Raw genomic sequence first — 18,243 nt, 5'->3', positions numbered from 1 at the left:
TGAGTTTACAGTCCCCACTCCGACACCGAGGGGGACATGAAGAGTGACAGTCCCCACTCCGACACCGAGGGGGACATGAAGAGTGACAGTCCCCACTCCGACACCGAGGGGGACATGAAGAGTGACAGTCCACACTCCGACACCGAGGGGGACATGAAGAGTGACAGTCCCCACTCCGACACCGAGGGGGACATGAAGAGTGACAGTCCCCACTCCGACACCGAGGGGGACATGAAGAGTGACAGTCCACACTCCGACACCGAGGGGGACATGAAGAGTGAGTCCCCACTCCGACACCGAGGGGGACATGAAGAGTGACAGTCCCCACTCCGACACCGAGGGGGACATGAAGAGTGACAGTCCACACTCCGACACCGAGGGGGACATGAAGAGTGACAGTCCCCACTCCGACACCGAGGGGGACATGAAGAGTGACAGTCCGCACACGTCGCTCCTCCTGTCTGTGCGAGGTCCTGTCTGGTCCACGCATCAGCTGTCGTTCCCGCGCACACACGCCCGCGTTTGTTTTGTAGTACATTACAAGGGTACATTAGGGCGGTGAAAAAATATGATTCTGTATTTTGAATAGAGTTCGTTTTTTTTGGCGGGATCTTAACAAATAACCAACCGATGCAGGGCAAGTACACTGTCGAGTTTAAAAATAAAGCTCTGTCTTTAAATTGAAGTGCTGTACAGTGACTTCGCTAATGGCAAAACCAGAAGAATAAACTGTAAATCCAACCAATCTTCAAACCTCTGTTACTAGGCAGAACAACAGAGGCGAATAAACATCGGCGTCATAAGGTTTAGTTACGGGGCAGATCAGCGAGCAATACCCAATCACAATAAAGGTTCTGGCGGAATAAAGGCATCGAGCCAATTGAAATAAAGCTGCGTCGGTATCCATGCAGAACATGAACATGCAACCAATCAGACTAGCGTTTGTTCCGTAGCCAGGCAGACACTTCCTTAGCTATCCAATCATAAAAAAAGCGAAAGGGGATTTTTGCGGTAGTCACTAGAGTGAGTAAGGTACTTTGTTTTTTTGTTTAAGAATATAAAATATAGTTATTTGTTATGAATACAAAAATGGTCTATGTGAATATCTTTCGTATTACTGTTAATAAAGGCAACAGTCTTTTTTTAAGATTTGAAAGCCGTGACGTTTGGAAATGAATACAAGAAGGCTAACAGACCAGTGTGTAATGTTAATGGCATAAAAATATTTGGAATATGTTGACTGGTCTGTTTTGCGTGTACGTGGTGTTAAATACATAAGATTGAGTGCCCATTCACACAATACGGGCGCTTGCAGAAATACATGTAAACGTGAACAGTTCGTGGTTTTAATTGTTTAAAAACTAAACGAAACGCATGACACGATTTAGTATGTAAGCTTGGTACTGTGCAGTAGTATTTTAAAAAGTTGCAATTGTCTGTAATGGTAAATCGCTCAACGAGTTAAATAAAGGAACACATGTACCAAACTGGTGTTAAAATCTGAATCCGGGCGCTGCTTTTATTTTAAAATGGCTATTATTATAATTGGCAGTGACAAGCCTTATGCATTACAGTACAGCATAGCTGTACAAGTCAGCTGCCGGTAGAGCTCCGCGCAGCGTGAGACTGAGTGAGGCTGCGTGATGGAAGTGGAGGCGAGGGGAGCGCCTCGCTTCACTGTGCTAGTGACGCTGTGTGTGACCCGTACAGGGATTCATTTCCATTCGTGTCAGCGCCGTCCTACAAAACCATTGGATAAGAAGGAGCTCGGGTTCGCAAGAAATAAGTAGATGTGTCTACAGTATATTCTGGTGACGTTCTGTAGTATTACTGTAATCACCAGAATGCAAGCGGGGAATTAAAAGTGTAGTAACCAAAGTAAAATACAAACATGGAACTTGCATTCCAAATAACATTCTTAGTTTTGGACAATGTGGTACAGGGTATACCATTTAAAATAATAATAATAATAATAATAATAATAATAATAATAATAATAATAATAATAATAATAATAATGCATTCTTGTTTTGAATCACATGGTGTTGACTTGAATATTCTAAACATTTCAGTTAACTGGAAAAGTATAATTCGTAGCATATTGGAGCAGTGTGGAGTAGTGGTTAGGGCTCTGGACTCTTGACCGGAGGGTTGTGGGTTCAATCCCAGGTGGGGGACACTGCTGTTGTACCCTTGAGCAAGGTACTTTACCTAGATTGCTCCAGTAAAAACCCAACTGTATAAATGGGTAATTGTATGTGAAATAATGTATAATGTGATATCTTGTAACAATTGTAAGTCGCCCTGGATAAGGGCGTCTGCTAAGAAATAAATAATAATAATAATAATATTGCCTCTCAGGGGTGCAGTAACCCTACTGCTGCATCCCTTTACCTGGAAAACAAATGAGAGAAACATTGTTACACATTGCTAGCTGATTTTGAATTTTAAAAAGCTTTCCAAATATTTTGTAGAATCTCTGGAAGCCCCTCCCTGCGAAGACTAGTTTCCGTAGTGACCAGCTGATGTCATGGCGGAGGATGGCCCCCGGTTGGTGACCTCGAAAAGGGTTGTGCTTACGTCAGAAGAGGAGGAGGAGACAGAACCCAACACACTGCTGCAAAAACTGAAGAGCAATATCTCGTAAGAGCAGGCTTTAACACAAGGGCAAAAACATGCACTAGCTGTATAGCTGTATCTCTCAATGGACTGTGTAGCAGCACACTCTCATCTCTCAATGGGCTGTGTAGCAGCACACTCTCATCTCTCAATGGGCTATCCCTTTTAAAATGTGCAGCTGGCACCCCCAGCATGCATTCTGTGAACTATACAAGCTGCATCTCCCTGTTAGCATCCAGGGCAGCACACTGGACATTTAGACGCAGGGTTGAGATAGTACGGGCTTTGTTGGCAGGTGCTTCCCGATCCAAGGCTGCACAGACTGCTGATGTTTCACCAGGAGCGCCCTCACAAGTGACAGACCTGTGAGGACCACCCTGGAGAACACATGGCTAGTGTTAAGAATGACTTACAACTATATAATACAAAACTAGCTACAGAGCAGAATCACTTATAACTATATAATACAAAACCAGCTACAGAGCAGAATCACTTATAACTATATAATACAAAACCAGCCACAGAGCAGAATCACTTATAACTATATAATACAAAACCAGCCTCAGAGCAGAATGACTTATAACTATATAATACAAAACCAGCCACAGAGCAGAGTCACTTATAACTATATAATACAAAACCAGCCACAGAGCAGAATCACTTATAACTATATAATACAAAACCAGCCTCAGAGCAGAATCACTTATAACTATATAATACAAAACCAGCTACAGAGCAGAATGACTTATAACTATATAATACAAAACCAGCTACAGAGCAGAATGACTTATAACTATATAATACAAAACCAGCCACAGAGCAGAATCACTTATAACTATATAACACAAAACCAGCTACAGAGCAGAATCACTTATAACTATATAATACAAAACCAGCCTGAGAGCAGAATCACTTATAACTATATAATACAAAACCAGCCTCAGAGCAGAATGACTTATAACTATATAATACAAAACCAGCTACAGAGCAGAATCACTTATAACTATATAATACAAAACCAGCTACAGAGCAGAATCACTTATAACTATATAATACAAAACCCTACAGAGCGGGACCAGGGTAGAGACTCCTGCCATGTAACTGTCAATGAGGAGTCTGAAAGCGGAGTGATTGATCTTGCGATACTGAAGCACCTGCCAGCCGAGTGCCTGCCGTCAAACACCTTCTCAAACAGCTTTTAGTTTATTTTAGGTATGAGATAATAAAGGTGAGCAATAATTCTATAGATGCATTCATACCTTGTTCAAGGATGGAAATAAGACCATTCCTGGTTTTACAATGAGTTTAATAAGACACACATGAGCTTGTTACCTAAACACTGTGGCTAGTCAAGCTCATAGTAAAACCTGGAATGGATGAAACTGCTATGCAATAGGAGTCTTATTTCTGTCCTTCTTGTTCTGACTTACCCAAGTGAAAATGAATGCATGAGCTATAAAATAATGAAACGTTTATAAATCCTATACAGCTCAGTGTTTTTACTAACCCTAAAATGTCCAGTTTTTGCAAGCGGTCCTGCAGGTTCCCATTTACAGAACACTGATGCTTTGTCAACCACTGTAATTGAATACTGGATGTGAAAACCAGTGATAGAAAGACTTAACCCACTAAATCACGTCTGCAAGGATGTACGATAGTTTAAACCACCGTAAACACAGAAGGAGATTATATGATTAATTCAGTGTTGTTCTTATTTTATTCAACAGGAAGAATATACAGACTAAAGTGGATTCGATTCTGGTAAGTATTAAATGGAATCTGTGATGAGCAGTGTCGTTCTCTACAGTGTTTGTGTGTGTGTGTGCTGATCAGCACTGTTCTCTGCAGTGTTTGTTTGTGTGTGTGTGTGTGTGTGTGCTGATCAGCACTGTTCTCTGCAGTGTTTGTGTGTGTGTGAGTGTGTGTGTGCTGATCAGCACTGTTCTCTGCAGTGTTTGTGTGCGTGTGAGTGTGTGTGTGTGTGCTGATCAGCACTGTTCTCTACAGTGTTTGTGTGTGTGTGTGTGTGTGTGTGCTGATCAGCACTGTTCTCTGCAGTGTTTGTGTGTGTGTGTGTGTGTGTGTGTGTGTGTGCTGATCAGCACTGTTCTCTGCAGTGTTTGTGTGTGTGTGTGTGTGTGTGTGTGCTGATCAGCACTGTTCTCTGCAGTGTTTGTGTGTGTGTGTGTGTGTGTGTGCTGATCAGCACTGTTCTCTGCAGTGTTTGTGTGTGTGTGTGTGTGTGTGCTGATTGACGCTTTTCTCTACAGTGTTTGTGTGTGTGTGTGTGTGTGTGTGCTGATCAGCACTGTTCTCTGCAGTGTTTGTGTGTGTGTGTGTGTGCTGATCAGCACTGTTCTCTGCAGTGTTTGTGTGTGTGTGTGCTGATCAGCACTGTTCTCTGCAGTGTTTGTGTGTGTGTTTGTGTGTGTGTGTGTGTGTGTGTGTGCTGATCAGCACTGTTCTCTGCAGTGTTTGTGTGTGTGTGTGTGTGCTGATCAGCACTGTTCTCTGCAGTGTTTGTGTGTGTGTGTGTGTGTGTGTGTGTGTGCTGATCAGCACTGTTCTCTGCAGTGTTTGTGTGTGTGTGTGTGTGTGTGTGCTGATCAGCACTGTTCTCTGCAGTGTGTGTGTGTGTGTGTGTGTGTGTGTGTGTGCTGATCAGCACTGTTCTCTGCAGTGTTTGTGTGTGTGTGTGTGTGTGTGTGTGCTGATCAGCACTGTTCTCTGCAGTGTTTGTGTGTGTGTGTGTGTGTGTGTGTGCTGATCAGCACTGTTCTCTGCAGTGTTTGTGTGTGTGTGTGTGTGCTGATCAGCACTGTTCTCTGCAGTGTGTGTGTGTGTGTGTGTGTGTGTGTGTGCTGATCAGCACTGTTCTCTGCAGTGTTTGTGTGTGTCTGTGCTGATCAGTGCTGTTCTCCCTTCACAGCAAGACGTGCAGCGCTTCTCTGATAATGACAAGCTGTTCCTGTACCTGCAACTGCCATCTGGTCCCAGCGCAGGAGATAAGAGGTACATACAGAGGGGAGACTGGGCTGGGCTGGTATTAAAGTGCATTCATGTGAAGACTTATACAGAGCCCTGGTGAACAGCGCTGTTGCTCTGCTCTGCATCATGGCAAAATTGCATAAGCAATGCAAAGGATCTAAGCTGCAGCAAATCTGAAAGTTGTTATCGGTAGTGATGCTGTGTATAGCAAGCATGTATCTATGAAGCTTTCTTCACCTCTGTACATGTTCAACTATGGCCAAAAGTTTTGCATCACCCTCTATATACAATTAAGTAATTTTGCTTCATAAAGTTCAATGAAACCTGCTGAATAATGTTACGTTAGCATATTGTATTTCAAAATCGAACATGAAATACTGTACTACTATTATGGCTTCTCTTAGACTTTTGCAATGTAATTTTGTAGTTTCTTTGATTACATGATGCTAAATAAAAAAATACGTCTCAATCCTAAAATTCTAGGTGATGCAAAACTTTTGGCTGTAGCTGTATTTCGTATTGTAATAGAGGTGTGCAGCGCTTCTATTGCGATACAAGACCAGAGTGTAACTCATTGCAGCTCAATGAATGGTTCTTCAATGAAGAATAAGTGTGTTTTATAGTTACATACTCTCCCAAACACATGGCATTGTTGTCTGTTAAAAAAATGGCCTGTCATTAAATGTCCATGTGATTATGCATCATACAGCCCATCAGGACCATCACATGTATTTTATTGTGACCTGCTGTGGCAAAGTGCCCCGCCCCTGTGTGCATTTGTGTGTTTTGTGTATGTATGCGTGCGTATGTTAATGTTGGTGTATAGATTGGTACACGGGATATAAACGGGTCTGTGTTTCACGTGTGTTTAAAGTGTATAATTATATTTAGGCACGAGGATGGCACATCACTTCACGTGCAGATAAAATGTGTATAATGTGTGGCACGGGGTTGCACGTAATGAATTCACGTGCTGGGATTCAAGTGAGTAATTAATTAGTAATTGAATCCCAGCACAACAGTATATATAGATGCACGTTTTAGTCACTTGTGGTTTAGGTGTTCGGAAGAGGAGAACGGGAGAGAGAGAGAGAGAGAGAGAGGAGAGTTAAAGATCGTAAAAGTAAAGATAAGTGTGTACTCACCGTGTTTGTTTGTCTCCGTGCACCGTTTGTGTTTAGTGCGTTTTGTTTGTCTTTTTACTTTGGCGTATAGTGCCGTGTCCTGTGTTTTTGTTGTTTCAAACCTTTTATTTTCTGTCTGATTATTAAATGCTGAGCGCGATCACGTGCTCAGCCTAACCAAAATCCAAGTCTCTGTGTTTGTATTCCTTCCTGCTTCTGGTCTGACGCCACCCACTCTGGCCGTCTTTGTGACACGTGGTGGCAGCGGTGGGATAGCCGCGCCTCCAAGCGTCAGACCAGGAGGGGTCTGGATTACAAAAAAAAAAAAAAAAAAAAAGTAAGAGCAAGAAGAGGGATGGGGAGAAAGAGCTGCAGGAAGCAGCAGAAGCAGTGGTCACCCCAACCAGCAGTAGCCACCCCACTGCCACCGGGTTCCCCACCGTCCCGAGAAATATGGGACTAGTTGGTGTACCCCGAGGGGAAAATGGAAGGCTGGAGAGACGGCTGCCGGGACCTGGAGGACCTCCTCGGGGGCCTCGAGGACCAAGGCTGGTGCATGGCCTGTGGGGTCCAAGGACACACGGTGGCGATCTGCCCCTTCTAAGGTGAGGAGGAGGAGGAACAGCAGCCCGGGTGTTACTGCTGTGCTGAGCCTGGGCATTCCCGCACCAACTGCCCCTGGTACCCCCTCGGACAGCTACCCCAACGATGCCCCATCTGCGGAGGTGAGCACTTCGTGGCCCACTGCCCTGTCCATCAGGAGAGGGAGGAGCAGGGGTCGCCTCAGTCTCCACCACCAGCAGGGGGAGGTAGACTGCTGCTCCCACCGCCCCAACCACAACTGCAACAGCGGCCAGAGGAGCCAGAGAACCTGTTCCCCTGGTGCACCTGGTGCGGAGAGGTGGATCACCGCTGGAGGGACTGCTCCGAGGTGCCACCGAGCTGGTGCGGGCGATGTGAGGAAGGGGGACATGACTGGTCAGGATGCCCCTATGCCAGCTCGCCAGTGCCCAAGCGGAAGGAGCCTGAACGTCCTACGCCTGAGTGGGAGGAGCCCGAACGTCCTACGCCTGAGTGGGAGGAGCCCGAACATCCTACGCCTGAGTGGGAGGAGCCCGAACGTCCTACGCCTGAGTGGGAGGAGCCCGAACGTCCTACGCCTGAGTGGGAGGAGCCCGAACGTCCTACGCCTGAGTGGGGGGAGCCCGAACGTCCACAGCCCAAGAGGGGGGAGTCGGTGCGTCCACAGCCCAAAAGGGAGGAGTCGGTGCGTCCACAGCCCAAAAGGGAGGAGTCGGTGCGTCCACAGCCCAAAAGGGAGGAGACGGTGCGTCCACAGCCCAAAAGGGAGGAGTCGGTGCGTCCACAGCCCAAAGGGAGGCAAGTCGGGGCTTCCACAGCTCTGGGACCCAAGCCACCAGCAGAGGGAAAATGCCTGCTGGTTCAGCCCCAAGAGCCGGAAGAGGAGGGGTTACAGGCCCAACCCCCTGGAAATTTTTGGGGGGGAGAGGGGCAGGAGGCTGGTGTCCCCCAGCAGCCTCTATTCATGCTGCTGAAGGCAGCACGGCGCGCACCAGCCCAGCCGCCACAGCGGAGGGAGCCAGCGCCGCCAGGAGCAGAGGAGCTGCCTCTGCCTCCGCCACCTCCACCGCTTCCTCCACTAGGAGCAGAGGAGCAGGAGCTGCCTCTGCCTCCACCACCACCAGGAGCAGAGGAGCAGGAGCTGCCACTGCCTCCACCACTGCCAGGAGCAGAGGAGCAGGAGCTGCCTCTGCCTCCACCACTTCCAGGAGCAGAGGAGCAGGAGCTGCCTCTGCCTCCACCTCTTCCAGGAGCAGAGGAGCAGGAGCTGCCTCTGCCTCCACCACCACCAGGAGCAGAGGAGCAGGAGCTGCCTCTGCCTCCACCACCTCCAGGAGCAGAGGAGCAGGAGCTGCCTCTGCCTCCACCACCTCCAGGAGCAGAGGAGCAGGAGCTGCCTCTGCCTCCACCACCTCCAGGAGCAGAGGAGCAGGAGCTGCCTCTGCCTCCACCACCTCCAGGAGCAGAGGAGCAGGAGCTGCCTCTGCCTCCACCACCCCCAGGAGCAGAGGAGCTGGAGCTGCCTCTGCCTCTGCCACCGCCCGGAGCAGAGGAGCAGGAGCTGCCTCTGCTGCCCATACCTCCGCAGGGAGTACGGTGGCCGGAGCCCCAGAAAGGGGAGCTGCCGGCCACGAAGAAGGGGGAGGAGGTCTGGAGACCACTTTCCCCAGCAGCAGTTTCGCTGCAGGAGTTCTTGTGGCCGGAGCCCCACAGGAGGGAGCTGCCGGCTACGAAGAAGGGGGAGGTCGGGGGACCACCTGCCCCCGCAGCTTTTTCGCTGCAGGACGGGACCAACAGGCTGTCAGCCGTGCCACTACCGGCAGGGGTGCTGACAGCATTGCCAGCCAAGGGCCCACTGAAGCCTCCCTTCCCAGCCCGAGACTTTGTCCTGGACTGCTGGGTTTTTAAGGGGGGAGGTGGCCGTTGAGGCCATGTGTGCTGCGCACAAGGGGGGGTATATGTGGCAAAGTGCCCCGCCCCTGTGTGCATTTGTGTGTTTTGTGTATGTATGCGTGCATATGTTAATGTTGGTGTATAGATTGGTACACGGGATATAAACGGGTCTGTGTTTCACGTGTGTTTAAAGTGTATAATTATATTTAGGCACGAGGATGGCACATCACTTCACGTGCAGATAAAATGTGTATAATGTGTGGCACGGGGTTGCACGTAATGAATTCACGTGCTGGGATTCAAGTGAGTAATTAATTAGTAATTGAATCCCAGCACAACAGTATATATAGATGCACGTTTTAGTCACTTGTGGTTTAGGTGTTCGGAAGAGGAGAACGGGAGAGAGAGAGAGAGAGAGAGAGAGGAGAGTTAAAGATCGTAAAAGTAAAGATAAGTGTGTACTCACCGTGTTTGTTTGTCTCCGTGCACCGTTTGTGTTTAGTGCGTTTTGTTTGTCTTTTTACTTTGGCGTATAGTGCCGTGTCCTGTGTTTTTGTTGTTTCAAACCTTTTATTTTCTGTCTGTTTATTAAATGCTGAGCGCGATCACGCGCTCAGCCTAACCAAAATCCAAGTCTCTGTGTTTGTATTCCTTCCTGCTTCTGGTCTGACGCCACCCACTCTGGCCGTCTTTGTGACACCTGCATATCATGATATGTATCGTATTGTGACCTGCGTATCGTGATATGCATCGTATTGTGACCTGCGTATCGTGATATGCATCGTATTGTGACCTGCGTATCATGATATGTATCGTATTGTGACCTGCGTATCATGATATGCATCGTATTGTGACCTGCGTATCATGATATGTATCTGTCACAAAGACGGCCGGAGTGGGTGGCGTCAGACCAGAATCAGGAAGTAACACACAGAGATTTGGAGTTTTGGTAAAGCTGAGCGCGTGATTGCGCTCAGCATTTAATAATTAAACAGAAAATAAAAGGTTTGAACAGACAAAACACGGGACACGGCACTACACGCCAAAATAAAAAGACAAACAAAACGGACTACACAGTAAACAGACAGTGCACAGACAGACAAACGAAACACGGTGAGTGAGACAGTTATTCACTTTTATATTTACGTTCTTTCTTATTATTTAATTTCTCCTTCTCCACACTCGTTCTCCACTCACCGAACACCTAACCCTGAGTGCAAGAAATGTGCGTCTATATATACTATTGTGCTGGGATTCAATTACTAATTAATTATTCACTTGAATCCCAGCACGTGAATTAATTCTGTGCAACCCCGTGCTCGCATATTATATTTTAAATGCACGTGCGTGATGTGCAATCCCGTGCCTAAATACAAATATACAATTTAAACACACGTGAAACACAGACCTGTTTATATCCCGTGTACCAATCTATACACCAACATTTACACACGCAACATACAACACATAACACAAATGCACACAGGGGCGGGGCGCTTTGCCACATATACCCCCCCTTGTGCGCAGCACACATGGCCTCAACGGCCACCTCCCCCCTTAAAAATCCAGCAGTCCAGGACAAAGTCTCGGGCTGGGAAGGGAGGCTTCAGTGGGCCCATGGCTGGCCATGCTGTCAGCACCCCTGCCGGTAGTGGCACGGCTGACAGCCTGTTGGTCCCGTCCTGCAGCGAAAAAGCTGCGGGGGCAGGTGGTCCCCCGACCTCCCCCTTCTTCGTAGCCGGCAGCTCCCTCCTGTGGGGCTCCGGCCACAAGAACTCCTGCAACGAAACTGCTGCTGGGGAAAGTGGTCTCCAGACCTCGTCCCCCTTCTTTGTAGCCGGTAGCTCCCTTTGGTGGGGCTCCGACCACAGTACTGCCGGCAGCGAAGAAGCTGCAGTGGGAGCAGGTCTCCGGACCTCCCCCACGATCTCCGGCAGCGAAACTGCTGCAGTGGGAGCAGGTCTCCTGACCTCCCCCACGATCTCCGGCAGCGAAACTGCTGCAGTGGGAGCAGGTCTCCTGACCTCCCCCACGATCTCCGGCAGCGAAACTGCTGCAGTGGGAGCAGGTCTCCGGACCTCCCCCACGATCTCCGGCAGCGAAACTGCTGCAGTGGGAGCAGGTCTCCGGACCTCCCCCACGATCTCCGGCAGCGAAACTGCTGCAGTGGGAGCAGGTCTCCTGACCTCCCCCACGATCTCCGGCAGCGAAACTACTGCTGGGGTTGGTGGTCTCCAGACCTCCTCCCCCTTCTTCGTGGCCGACAGCTCCCCTTTCTGGGGCTCCGGCCACCGTACTCCCCGTGGTGGAGGTATGGGAAGCAGAGACAGCTCCTGCTGTTCTGCTTCTGGCAGTGGCAGAGGCAGAGGCAGCTCCTCTGCTCCTGGAAGTGGCAGAGGCAGCTCCTGCTCCTCTGCTCCTGGAAGTGGCAGAGGCAGCTCCTGCTCCTTTGCTCCTGCCGGTGTAGGTGGCGGAGGCAGAGGCAGCTCCGGCTGCTCTGCTCCTGCCGATGTAGGTGGCGGAGGCAGAGGCAGCTCCTGCTCCTCTGCTCCTGGAAGTGGCAGAGGCAGCTCCGGCTGCTCTGCTCCTGCCGGTGAAGGTGGGAGCAGCGTGTAGTCTCCTGCCGATGGAGGTGGGAGCAGCGTGTAGTCTCCCCCTTTTTCAGGGGACTGGTGCTGCTCTGCCTCTCTTGCAGCGGACTGGTGCGGCTCTGCTTCTGAAGGGGAAACCAGCAGGCATTCTTCCTCTGCTGGTTGTGCTGGGGAAACCAGCAGGCATTCTTCCTCTGCTGGTTGTGCTGGGGAAACCAGCAGGCATTCTTCCTCTGCTGGTTGGGCTGGGGAAACCAGCAGGCATTCTTCCTCTGCTGGTGAAGGTGGGAACAGCTGCCTCTCAGGCTTCGGATTCCCGCGGTCCCCCCGTCTGGGCGCTGGACGCTCGCGGTCCCCCCGTCTGGGCGCTGGACGCTCGCGGTCCCCCCGTCTGGGCGCTGGTTCCTCCTCTTCATACTGGGTGGGGCATATGGCTAACGTGTGCCCATAAGCCCCACAGCCAGGGCATAACTCTGCTGCGAGGTTCTTTAAAAAAACCTCCCAGCCATCATCCTCGACCTCCTCCCTTTTGGGCTGTGGACACTCGGGTTCCCCCCACTCAGGCGTAGGACGTTCGGGTTCCTCCCACTCAGGCGTAGGACGTTCGGGTTCCTCCCACTCAGGCGTAGGACGCTCAGGCTCCTCCCACTCGGGCTGTGGACGCTCAGGCTCCTCCCACTCGGGCTGTGGACGCTCAGGCTCCTCCCACTCGGGCTGTGGACGCTCAGGCTCCTCCCACTCGGGCTGTGGACGCTCAGGCTCCTCCCACTCGGGCTGTGGACGCTCAGGCTCCTCCCACTCGGGCTGTGGACGCTCAGGCTCCTCCCACTCGGGCTGTGGACGCTCAGGCTCCTCCCGCTCAGGTACTGGAGAGGGCAGCGACTGCTCCTCTCCCTCTTGCTCACTGGAAGGCATCCCTCCCATGTCTGCAGCTAGGTAACCCAGCACCACAATGGTGAGGTCACGAACGGATGCCGGGTTGTGCTGTTGCTCCCAGTCCTCCCATCGTTTCCCATCTCGCATCTGCAGTGCGTGAATAACCATGGGGAGGTCACTGGCGAAGTTCCCCTCGGGGTGCACCAGCCAGTCCCATATTTCCCGGGACGGTGGGGAACCCGGTGGCAGTGGGGGTAGAGGGGTGGCTACTGCCCCGTTGTGGCTGTTCTCCTCCCAGCCCGGCATGCAGGATGAGGGCTGCAGCTGTTGTTGTTGCTGCTTCTGCTGCTTCCTGCAGCTCTTTCTTCCCATCCTCGCTTTACTATTTTTTTTTTTTTTTTTTTTCACAAAACCCCCTCTCCTGGTCTGACGCTTGGAGGCGCTATTATCCCACGATGACACCACGTGTCACAAAGACGGCCGGAGTGGGTGGCGTCAGACCAGAATCAGGAAGTAACACACAGAGATTTGGAGTTTTGGTAAAGCTGAGCGCGTGATTGCGCTCAGCATTTAATAATTAAACAGAAAATAAAAGGTTTGAACAGACAAAACACGGGACACGGCACTACACGCCAAAATAAAAAGACAAACAAAACGGACTACACAGTAAACAGACAGTGCACAGACAGACAAACGAAACACGGTGAGTGAGACAGTTATTCACTTTTATATTTACGTTCTTTCTTATTATTTAATTTCTCCTTCTCCACACTCGTTCTCCACTCACCGAACACCTAACCCTGAGTGCAAGAAATGTGCGTCTACAGTGCCTTGCGAAAGTATTCGGCCCCCTTGAACTTTGCGACCTTTTGCCACATTTCAGGCTTCAAACATAAAGATATGAAACTGTAATTTTTTGTGAAGAATCAACAACAAGTGGGACACAATCATGAAGTGGAACGAAATTTATTGGATATTTCAAACTTTTTTAACAAATAAAAAACTGAAAAATTGGGCGTGCAAAATTATTCAGCCCCCTTAAGTTAATACTTTGTAGCGCCACCTTTTGCTGCGATTACAGCTGTAAGTCGCTTGGGATATGTCTCCATCAGTTTTGCACATCGAGAGACTGAAATTTTTGCCCATTCCTCCTTGCAAAACAGCTCGAGCTCAGTGAGGTTGGATGGAGAGCATTTGTGAACAGCAGTTTTCAGTTCTTTCCACAGATTCTCGATTGGATTCAGGTCTGGACTTTGACTTGGCCATTCTAACACCTGGATATGTTTATTTGTGAACCATTCCATTGTAGATTTTGCTTTATGTTTTGGATCATTGTCTTGTTGGAAGACAAATCTCCGTCCCAGTCTCAGGTCTTTTGCAGACTCCATCAGGTTTTCTTCCAGAATGGTCCTGTATTTGGCTCCATCCATCTTCCCATCAATTTTAACCATCTTCCCTGTCCCTGCTGAAGAAAAGCAGGCCCAAACCATGATGCTGCCACCACCATGTTTGACAGTGGGGATGGTGTGTTCAGGGTGATGAGCTGTGTTGCTTTTACGCCAAACATAACGTTTTGCATTGTTGCCAAAAAGTTCGATTTTGGTTTCATCTGACCAGAGCACCTTCTTCCACATGTTTGGTGTGTCTCCCAGGTGGCTTGTGGCAAACTGTAAACGACACTTTTTATGGATATCTTTAAGAAATGGCTTTCTTCTTGCCACTCTTCCATAAAGGCCAGATTTGTGCAGTATACGACTGATTGTTGTCCTATGGACAGAGTCTCCCACCTCAGCTGTAGATCTCTGCAGTTCATCCAGAGTGATCATGGGCCTCTTGGCTGCATCTCTGATCAGTCTTCTCCTTGTATGAGCTGAAAGTTTAGAGGGACGGCCAGGTCTTGGTAGATTTGCAGTGGTCTGATACTCCATCCATTTCAATATTATCGCTTGCACAGTGCTCCTTGGGATGTTTAAAGCTTGGGAAATCTTTTTGTATCCAAATCCGGCTTTAAACTTCTCCACAACAGTATCTCGGACCTGCCTGGTGTGTTCCTTGTTCTTCATGATGCTCTCTGCGCTTTAAACGGACCTCTGAGACTATCACAGTGCAGGTGCATTTATACGGAGACTTGATTACACACAGGTGGATTCTATTTATCATCATTAGTCATTTAGGTCAACATTGGATCATTCAGAGATCCTCACTGAACTTCTGGAGAGAGTTTGCTGCACTGAAAGTAAAGGGGCTGAATAATTTTGCACGCCCAATTTTTCAGTTTTTTATTTGTTAAAAAAGTTTGAAATATCCAATAAATTTCGTTCCGCTTCATGATTGTGTCCCACTTGTTGTTGATTCTTCACAAAAAATTACAGTTTCATATCTTTATGTTTGAAGCCTGAAATGTGGCAAAAGGTCGCAAAGTTCAAGGGGGCCGAATACTTTCGCAAGGCACTGTATATATACTATTGTGCTGGGATTCAATTACTAATTAATTATTCACTTGAATCCCAGCACGTGAATTAATTCTGTGCAACCCCGTGCTCGCATATTATATTTTAAATGCACGTGCGTGATGTGCAATCCCGTGCCTAAATACAAATATACAATTTAAACACACGTGAAACACAGACCTGTTTATATCCCGTGTACCAATCTATACACCAACATTTACACACGCAACATACAACACATAACACAAATGCACACAGGGGCGGGGCGCTTTGCCACAGTATCGTATTGTGACCTGCGCATCATGTATTTTATTGTGACCTGCGTATCGTGATATGCATCGTATTGTGACCTGCGTATCGTGATATGCATCGTATTGTGACCTGCGTATCGTGATATGCATCGTATTGTGACCTGCGTATCATGATATGTATCTGTGGCAATGTGCCCCGCCCCTGTGTGCTTATTATGTGTTGTATGGTGCGTGCGTGTGTTAATGTTGGTGTATAGATTGGTACACGGGATATAAACGGGTCTGTGTTTCACGTGTGATTTAAAAAGTGTAGATTTGTATTTAGGCACGAGGAGGGCACAAATCACTTCACGTGCTGGTTAAATGTAATATGTGAGCACGGGATTGCAAAGAATTAATTCACGTGCTGGGATTCAAGTGAGTAATTAATTAGTAATTGAATCCCAGCACAACAGTATATATAGATGCACATTTCTGTCACTCGGGGTTGGGTGTTCGAGAGTGGAGAACGGGTGAGAGAGAAGGAGAACGTAAAGTAAAGGAAAATAATAATCTATAAGTGTTTGTACTCACCGTGTTTGTTTGTCTCTCCGTGCACCGTTTGTTAAGTGTTTAGTACGTTTTGTTTGTCTCTTTATTTTGGCGTGAAGTGCCGTGTCCTGTGTTTTTGTTGTTTCAAACCTTTTATTTTCTGTTCTGTTATTAAATGCTGAGCGTGATATGCATCGTATTGTGACATGCGTATCGTGATATGCATCGTATTGTGACCTGCGTATCGTGATATGCATCGTATTGTGACCTGCGTATCGTGATGTGCATCGTATTGTGACCTGCGTATCGTGATATGCATCGTATTGTGACATGCGTATCGTGATATGCATCGTATTGTGACCTGCGTATCGTGATGTGCATCGTATTGTGACCTGCGTATCGTGATATGCATCGTATTGTGACCTGCGTATCGTGATATGCATCATATTGTGACCTGCGTATCGTGATATGCATCGTATTGTGACATGCGTATCGTGATATGCATCGTATTGTGACCTGCGTATCGTGATATGCATCGTAGTGTGACCTGCGTATCGTGATATGCATCGTATTGTGACCTGCGTATCGTGATATGCATCATATTGTGACCTGCGTATCATGATATGCATCGTATTGTGACCTGCGTATCATGATATGCATCGTATTGTGACCTGCGTATCGTGATATGCATCGTATTGTGACCTGCGTATCGTGATATGCATCGTATTGTGACATGCGTATCGTGATATGCATCGTATTGTGACCTGCGTATCGTGATATGCATCGTATTGTGACCTGCGTATCGTGATATGCATCGTATTGTGACCTGCGTATCGTGATATGCATCGTATTGTGACCTGCTGTGGCAGTCTGGCTCGCAGTGGTGACGTCACGGACCAGGAAGTAGAAACCAAAACAATGGATGGGCGGTTAAAGCTGAGTGCAATGGCACTCAGCGTATTTATTAATAAACAAAATATTTAAACAAACCAACAAAACACAAAACAAAAGGGCACGAGGGCCAAACGAATAAACAAACAAACAAGTAAGTGTCGTGCTGGCTAATCCAGCACGTTTTAGCAATTGTTTTTCGAATGTCGCTCGCTCTCTCCGCTCCCCGTACTCTCCTCTGTACACCCAACAACCTCGAGTGCAGAGAGCTGCAGGTTTATATACTCTGGCCGAGGGATTAACTAGTTGGTAATTATCTTATTATCCCTCGGCCAGAGTCTGCACGCGTTTGGTAATGATGCATGACTGTCAGCTAGTTAAATAATCAGTAGCTGATCAGCCACGCATCCTCACGGGGTTTTTAAATATAATAATAAAAGACGCGGCGCTTTTACCCGCGCCGCAAACAAAAATACAAATAATAATACATAGGGGCGGGACACTCCGCCACACCTGCGTATCGTGATATGCATCGTATTGTGACCTGCATATCGTGATATGCATCGTATTGTGACTTGCGCATCATGTATTGTATTGTATTGTATTGTATTGTATTGTATTGTATTGTGAATTGCGCATCGTGATATGTATTGCATCATGACATTAGGGTATTATTACACCCCTAATACATTTATATCTATAGAATTTCCTATAGGATGCTGAACGAAGCTGGTTTTTGATACATGCTGACCTTTATTTGGGTGAAAATCAGCCTGTGCCCGTCTGTTACACTTCCTGCACTTCCTAGATCACTGGGAGGGTGTGAGGGTCTCCACAGCTTCCTGTCTAACCAGCAAGCTGCTCCCCTGAGTGACCCGTGACACGCTTGACCCCAAGGCATGCAAACTGGCAGCTTCCTTCCAGCTCTCATCACAACTGCACACTGTGTGCGATTACTGGGATCACGTCATTGGCTGTAACCCCTTCCAGCCCGTTGACATGTGTGGCAGGCTGGTTCGCAGTGGTGAAGTGTGGTGACGTCACGGACCAGGGAGTAACTGAATCAAAACAGTGGATGGGCGGGTGAAGCTGAATGCAGTGGCACTCAGCGTGGATTTATTAAATAAACAAACCAAAAACAAAAGATTTAAACAATAACAAAACACAAAACAAAAAGGCGCGATGGCCAAACAAACAGAAAGACGTATATTTTTAAATATAGCAATTGTTCTTTTTATATTCTCCTCGCGCGCTCTCTCTCTCCGCTCTCCCGTACTCTCCTCTCTACACTCAACAACCAACCCCGCAGCACGGACAGCTGCCGGTTCTTATACTCTGGCCGAGGGGTTAACTAGCTGTTAATTATCTTATTACCCCTCGGCCACAGTCTGCACGAGTTTAGTAAGGATGCATGACTGTCAGCTAGTCAAATAATCAGTAGCTGATC

At 48.1% G+C, this 18,243-nt stretch overlaps 1 protein-coding gene across 2 annotated transcripts in view; it reads left to right on the top strand.

Moving 5' to 3' along the window:
* Nucleotides 1-937: 937 nt before the first annotated feature.
* The window catches only part of LOC117971394 (DNA-binding protein RFX5-like), a 30,792-nt gene continuing 13,486 nt past the window's right edge, over nucleotides 938-18,243 (top strand). Inside the window, exons 1-4 of one of the 2 annotated variants that reach the window (XM_059007291.1) lie at nucleotides 938-1,023; nucleotides 2,475-2,643; nucleotides 4,347-4,380; nucleotides 5,549-5,631. In XM_059007291.1, coding sequence (XP_058863274.1) covers nucleotides 2,531-2,643; nucleotides 4,347-4,380; nucleotides 5,549-5,631 — 230 coding nt within the window. In that variant the 5' untranslated portion in view covers nucleotides 938-1,023; nucleotides 2,475-2,530. Of the gene's footprint in view, nucleotides 1,033-2,474; nucleotides 2,644-4,346; nucleotides 4,381-5,548; nucleotides 5,632-18,243 lie in introns of both variants that reach the window. The other variant, XM_059007292.1, reaches the window with a different exon arrangement.

The sequence above is a fragment of the Acipenser ruthenus genome, chromosome 35, assembly GCF_902713425.1.
Source record: "Acipenser ruthenus chromosome 35, fAciRut3.2 maternal haplotype, whole genome shotgun sequence".
NCBI lineage: Eukaryota > Metazoa > Chordata > Actinopteri > Acipenseriformes > Acipenseridae > Acipenser > Acipenser ruthenus.
The sequence above is the reverse complement of the archived record's forward strand: the minus strand, read 5'-3'. Positions and strand labels throughout refer to the sequence as shown.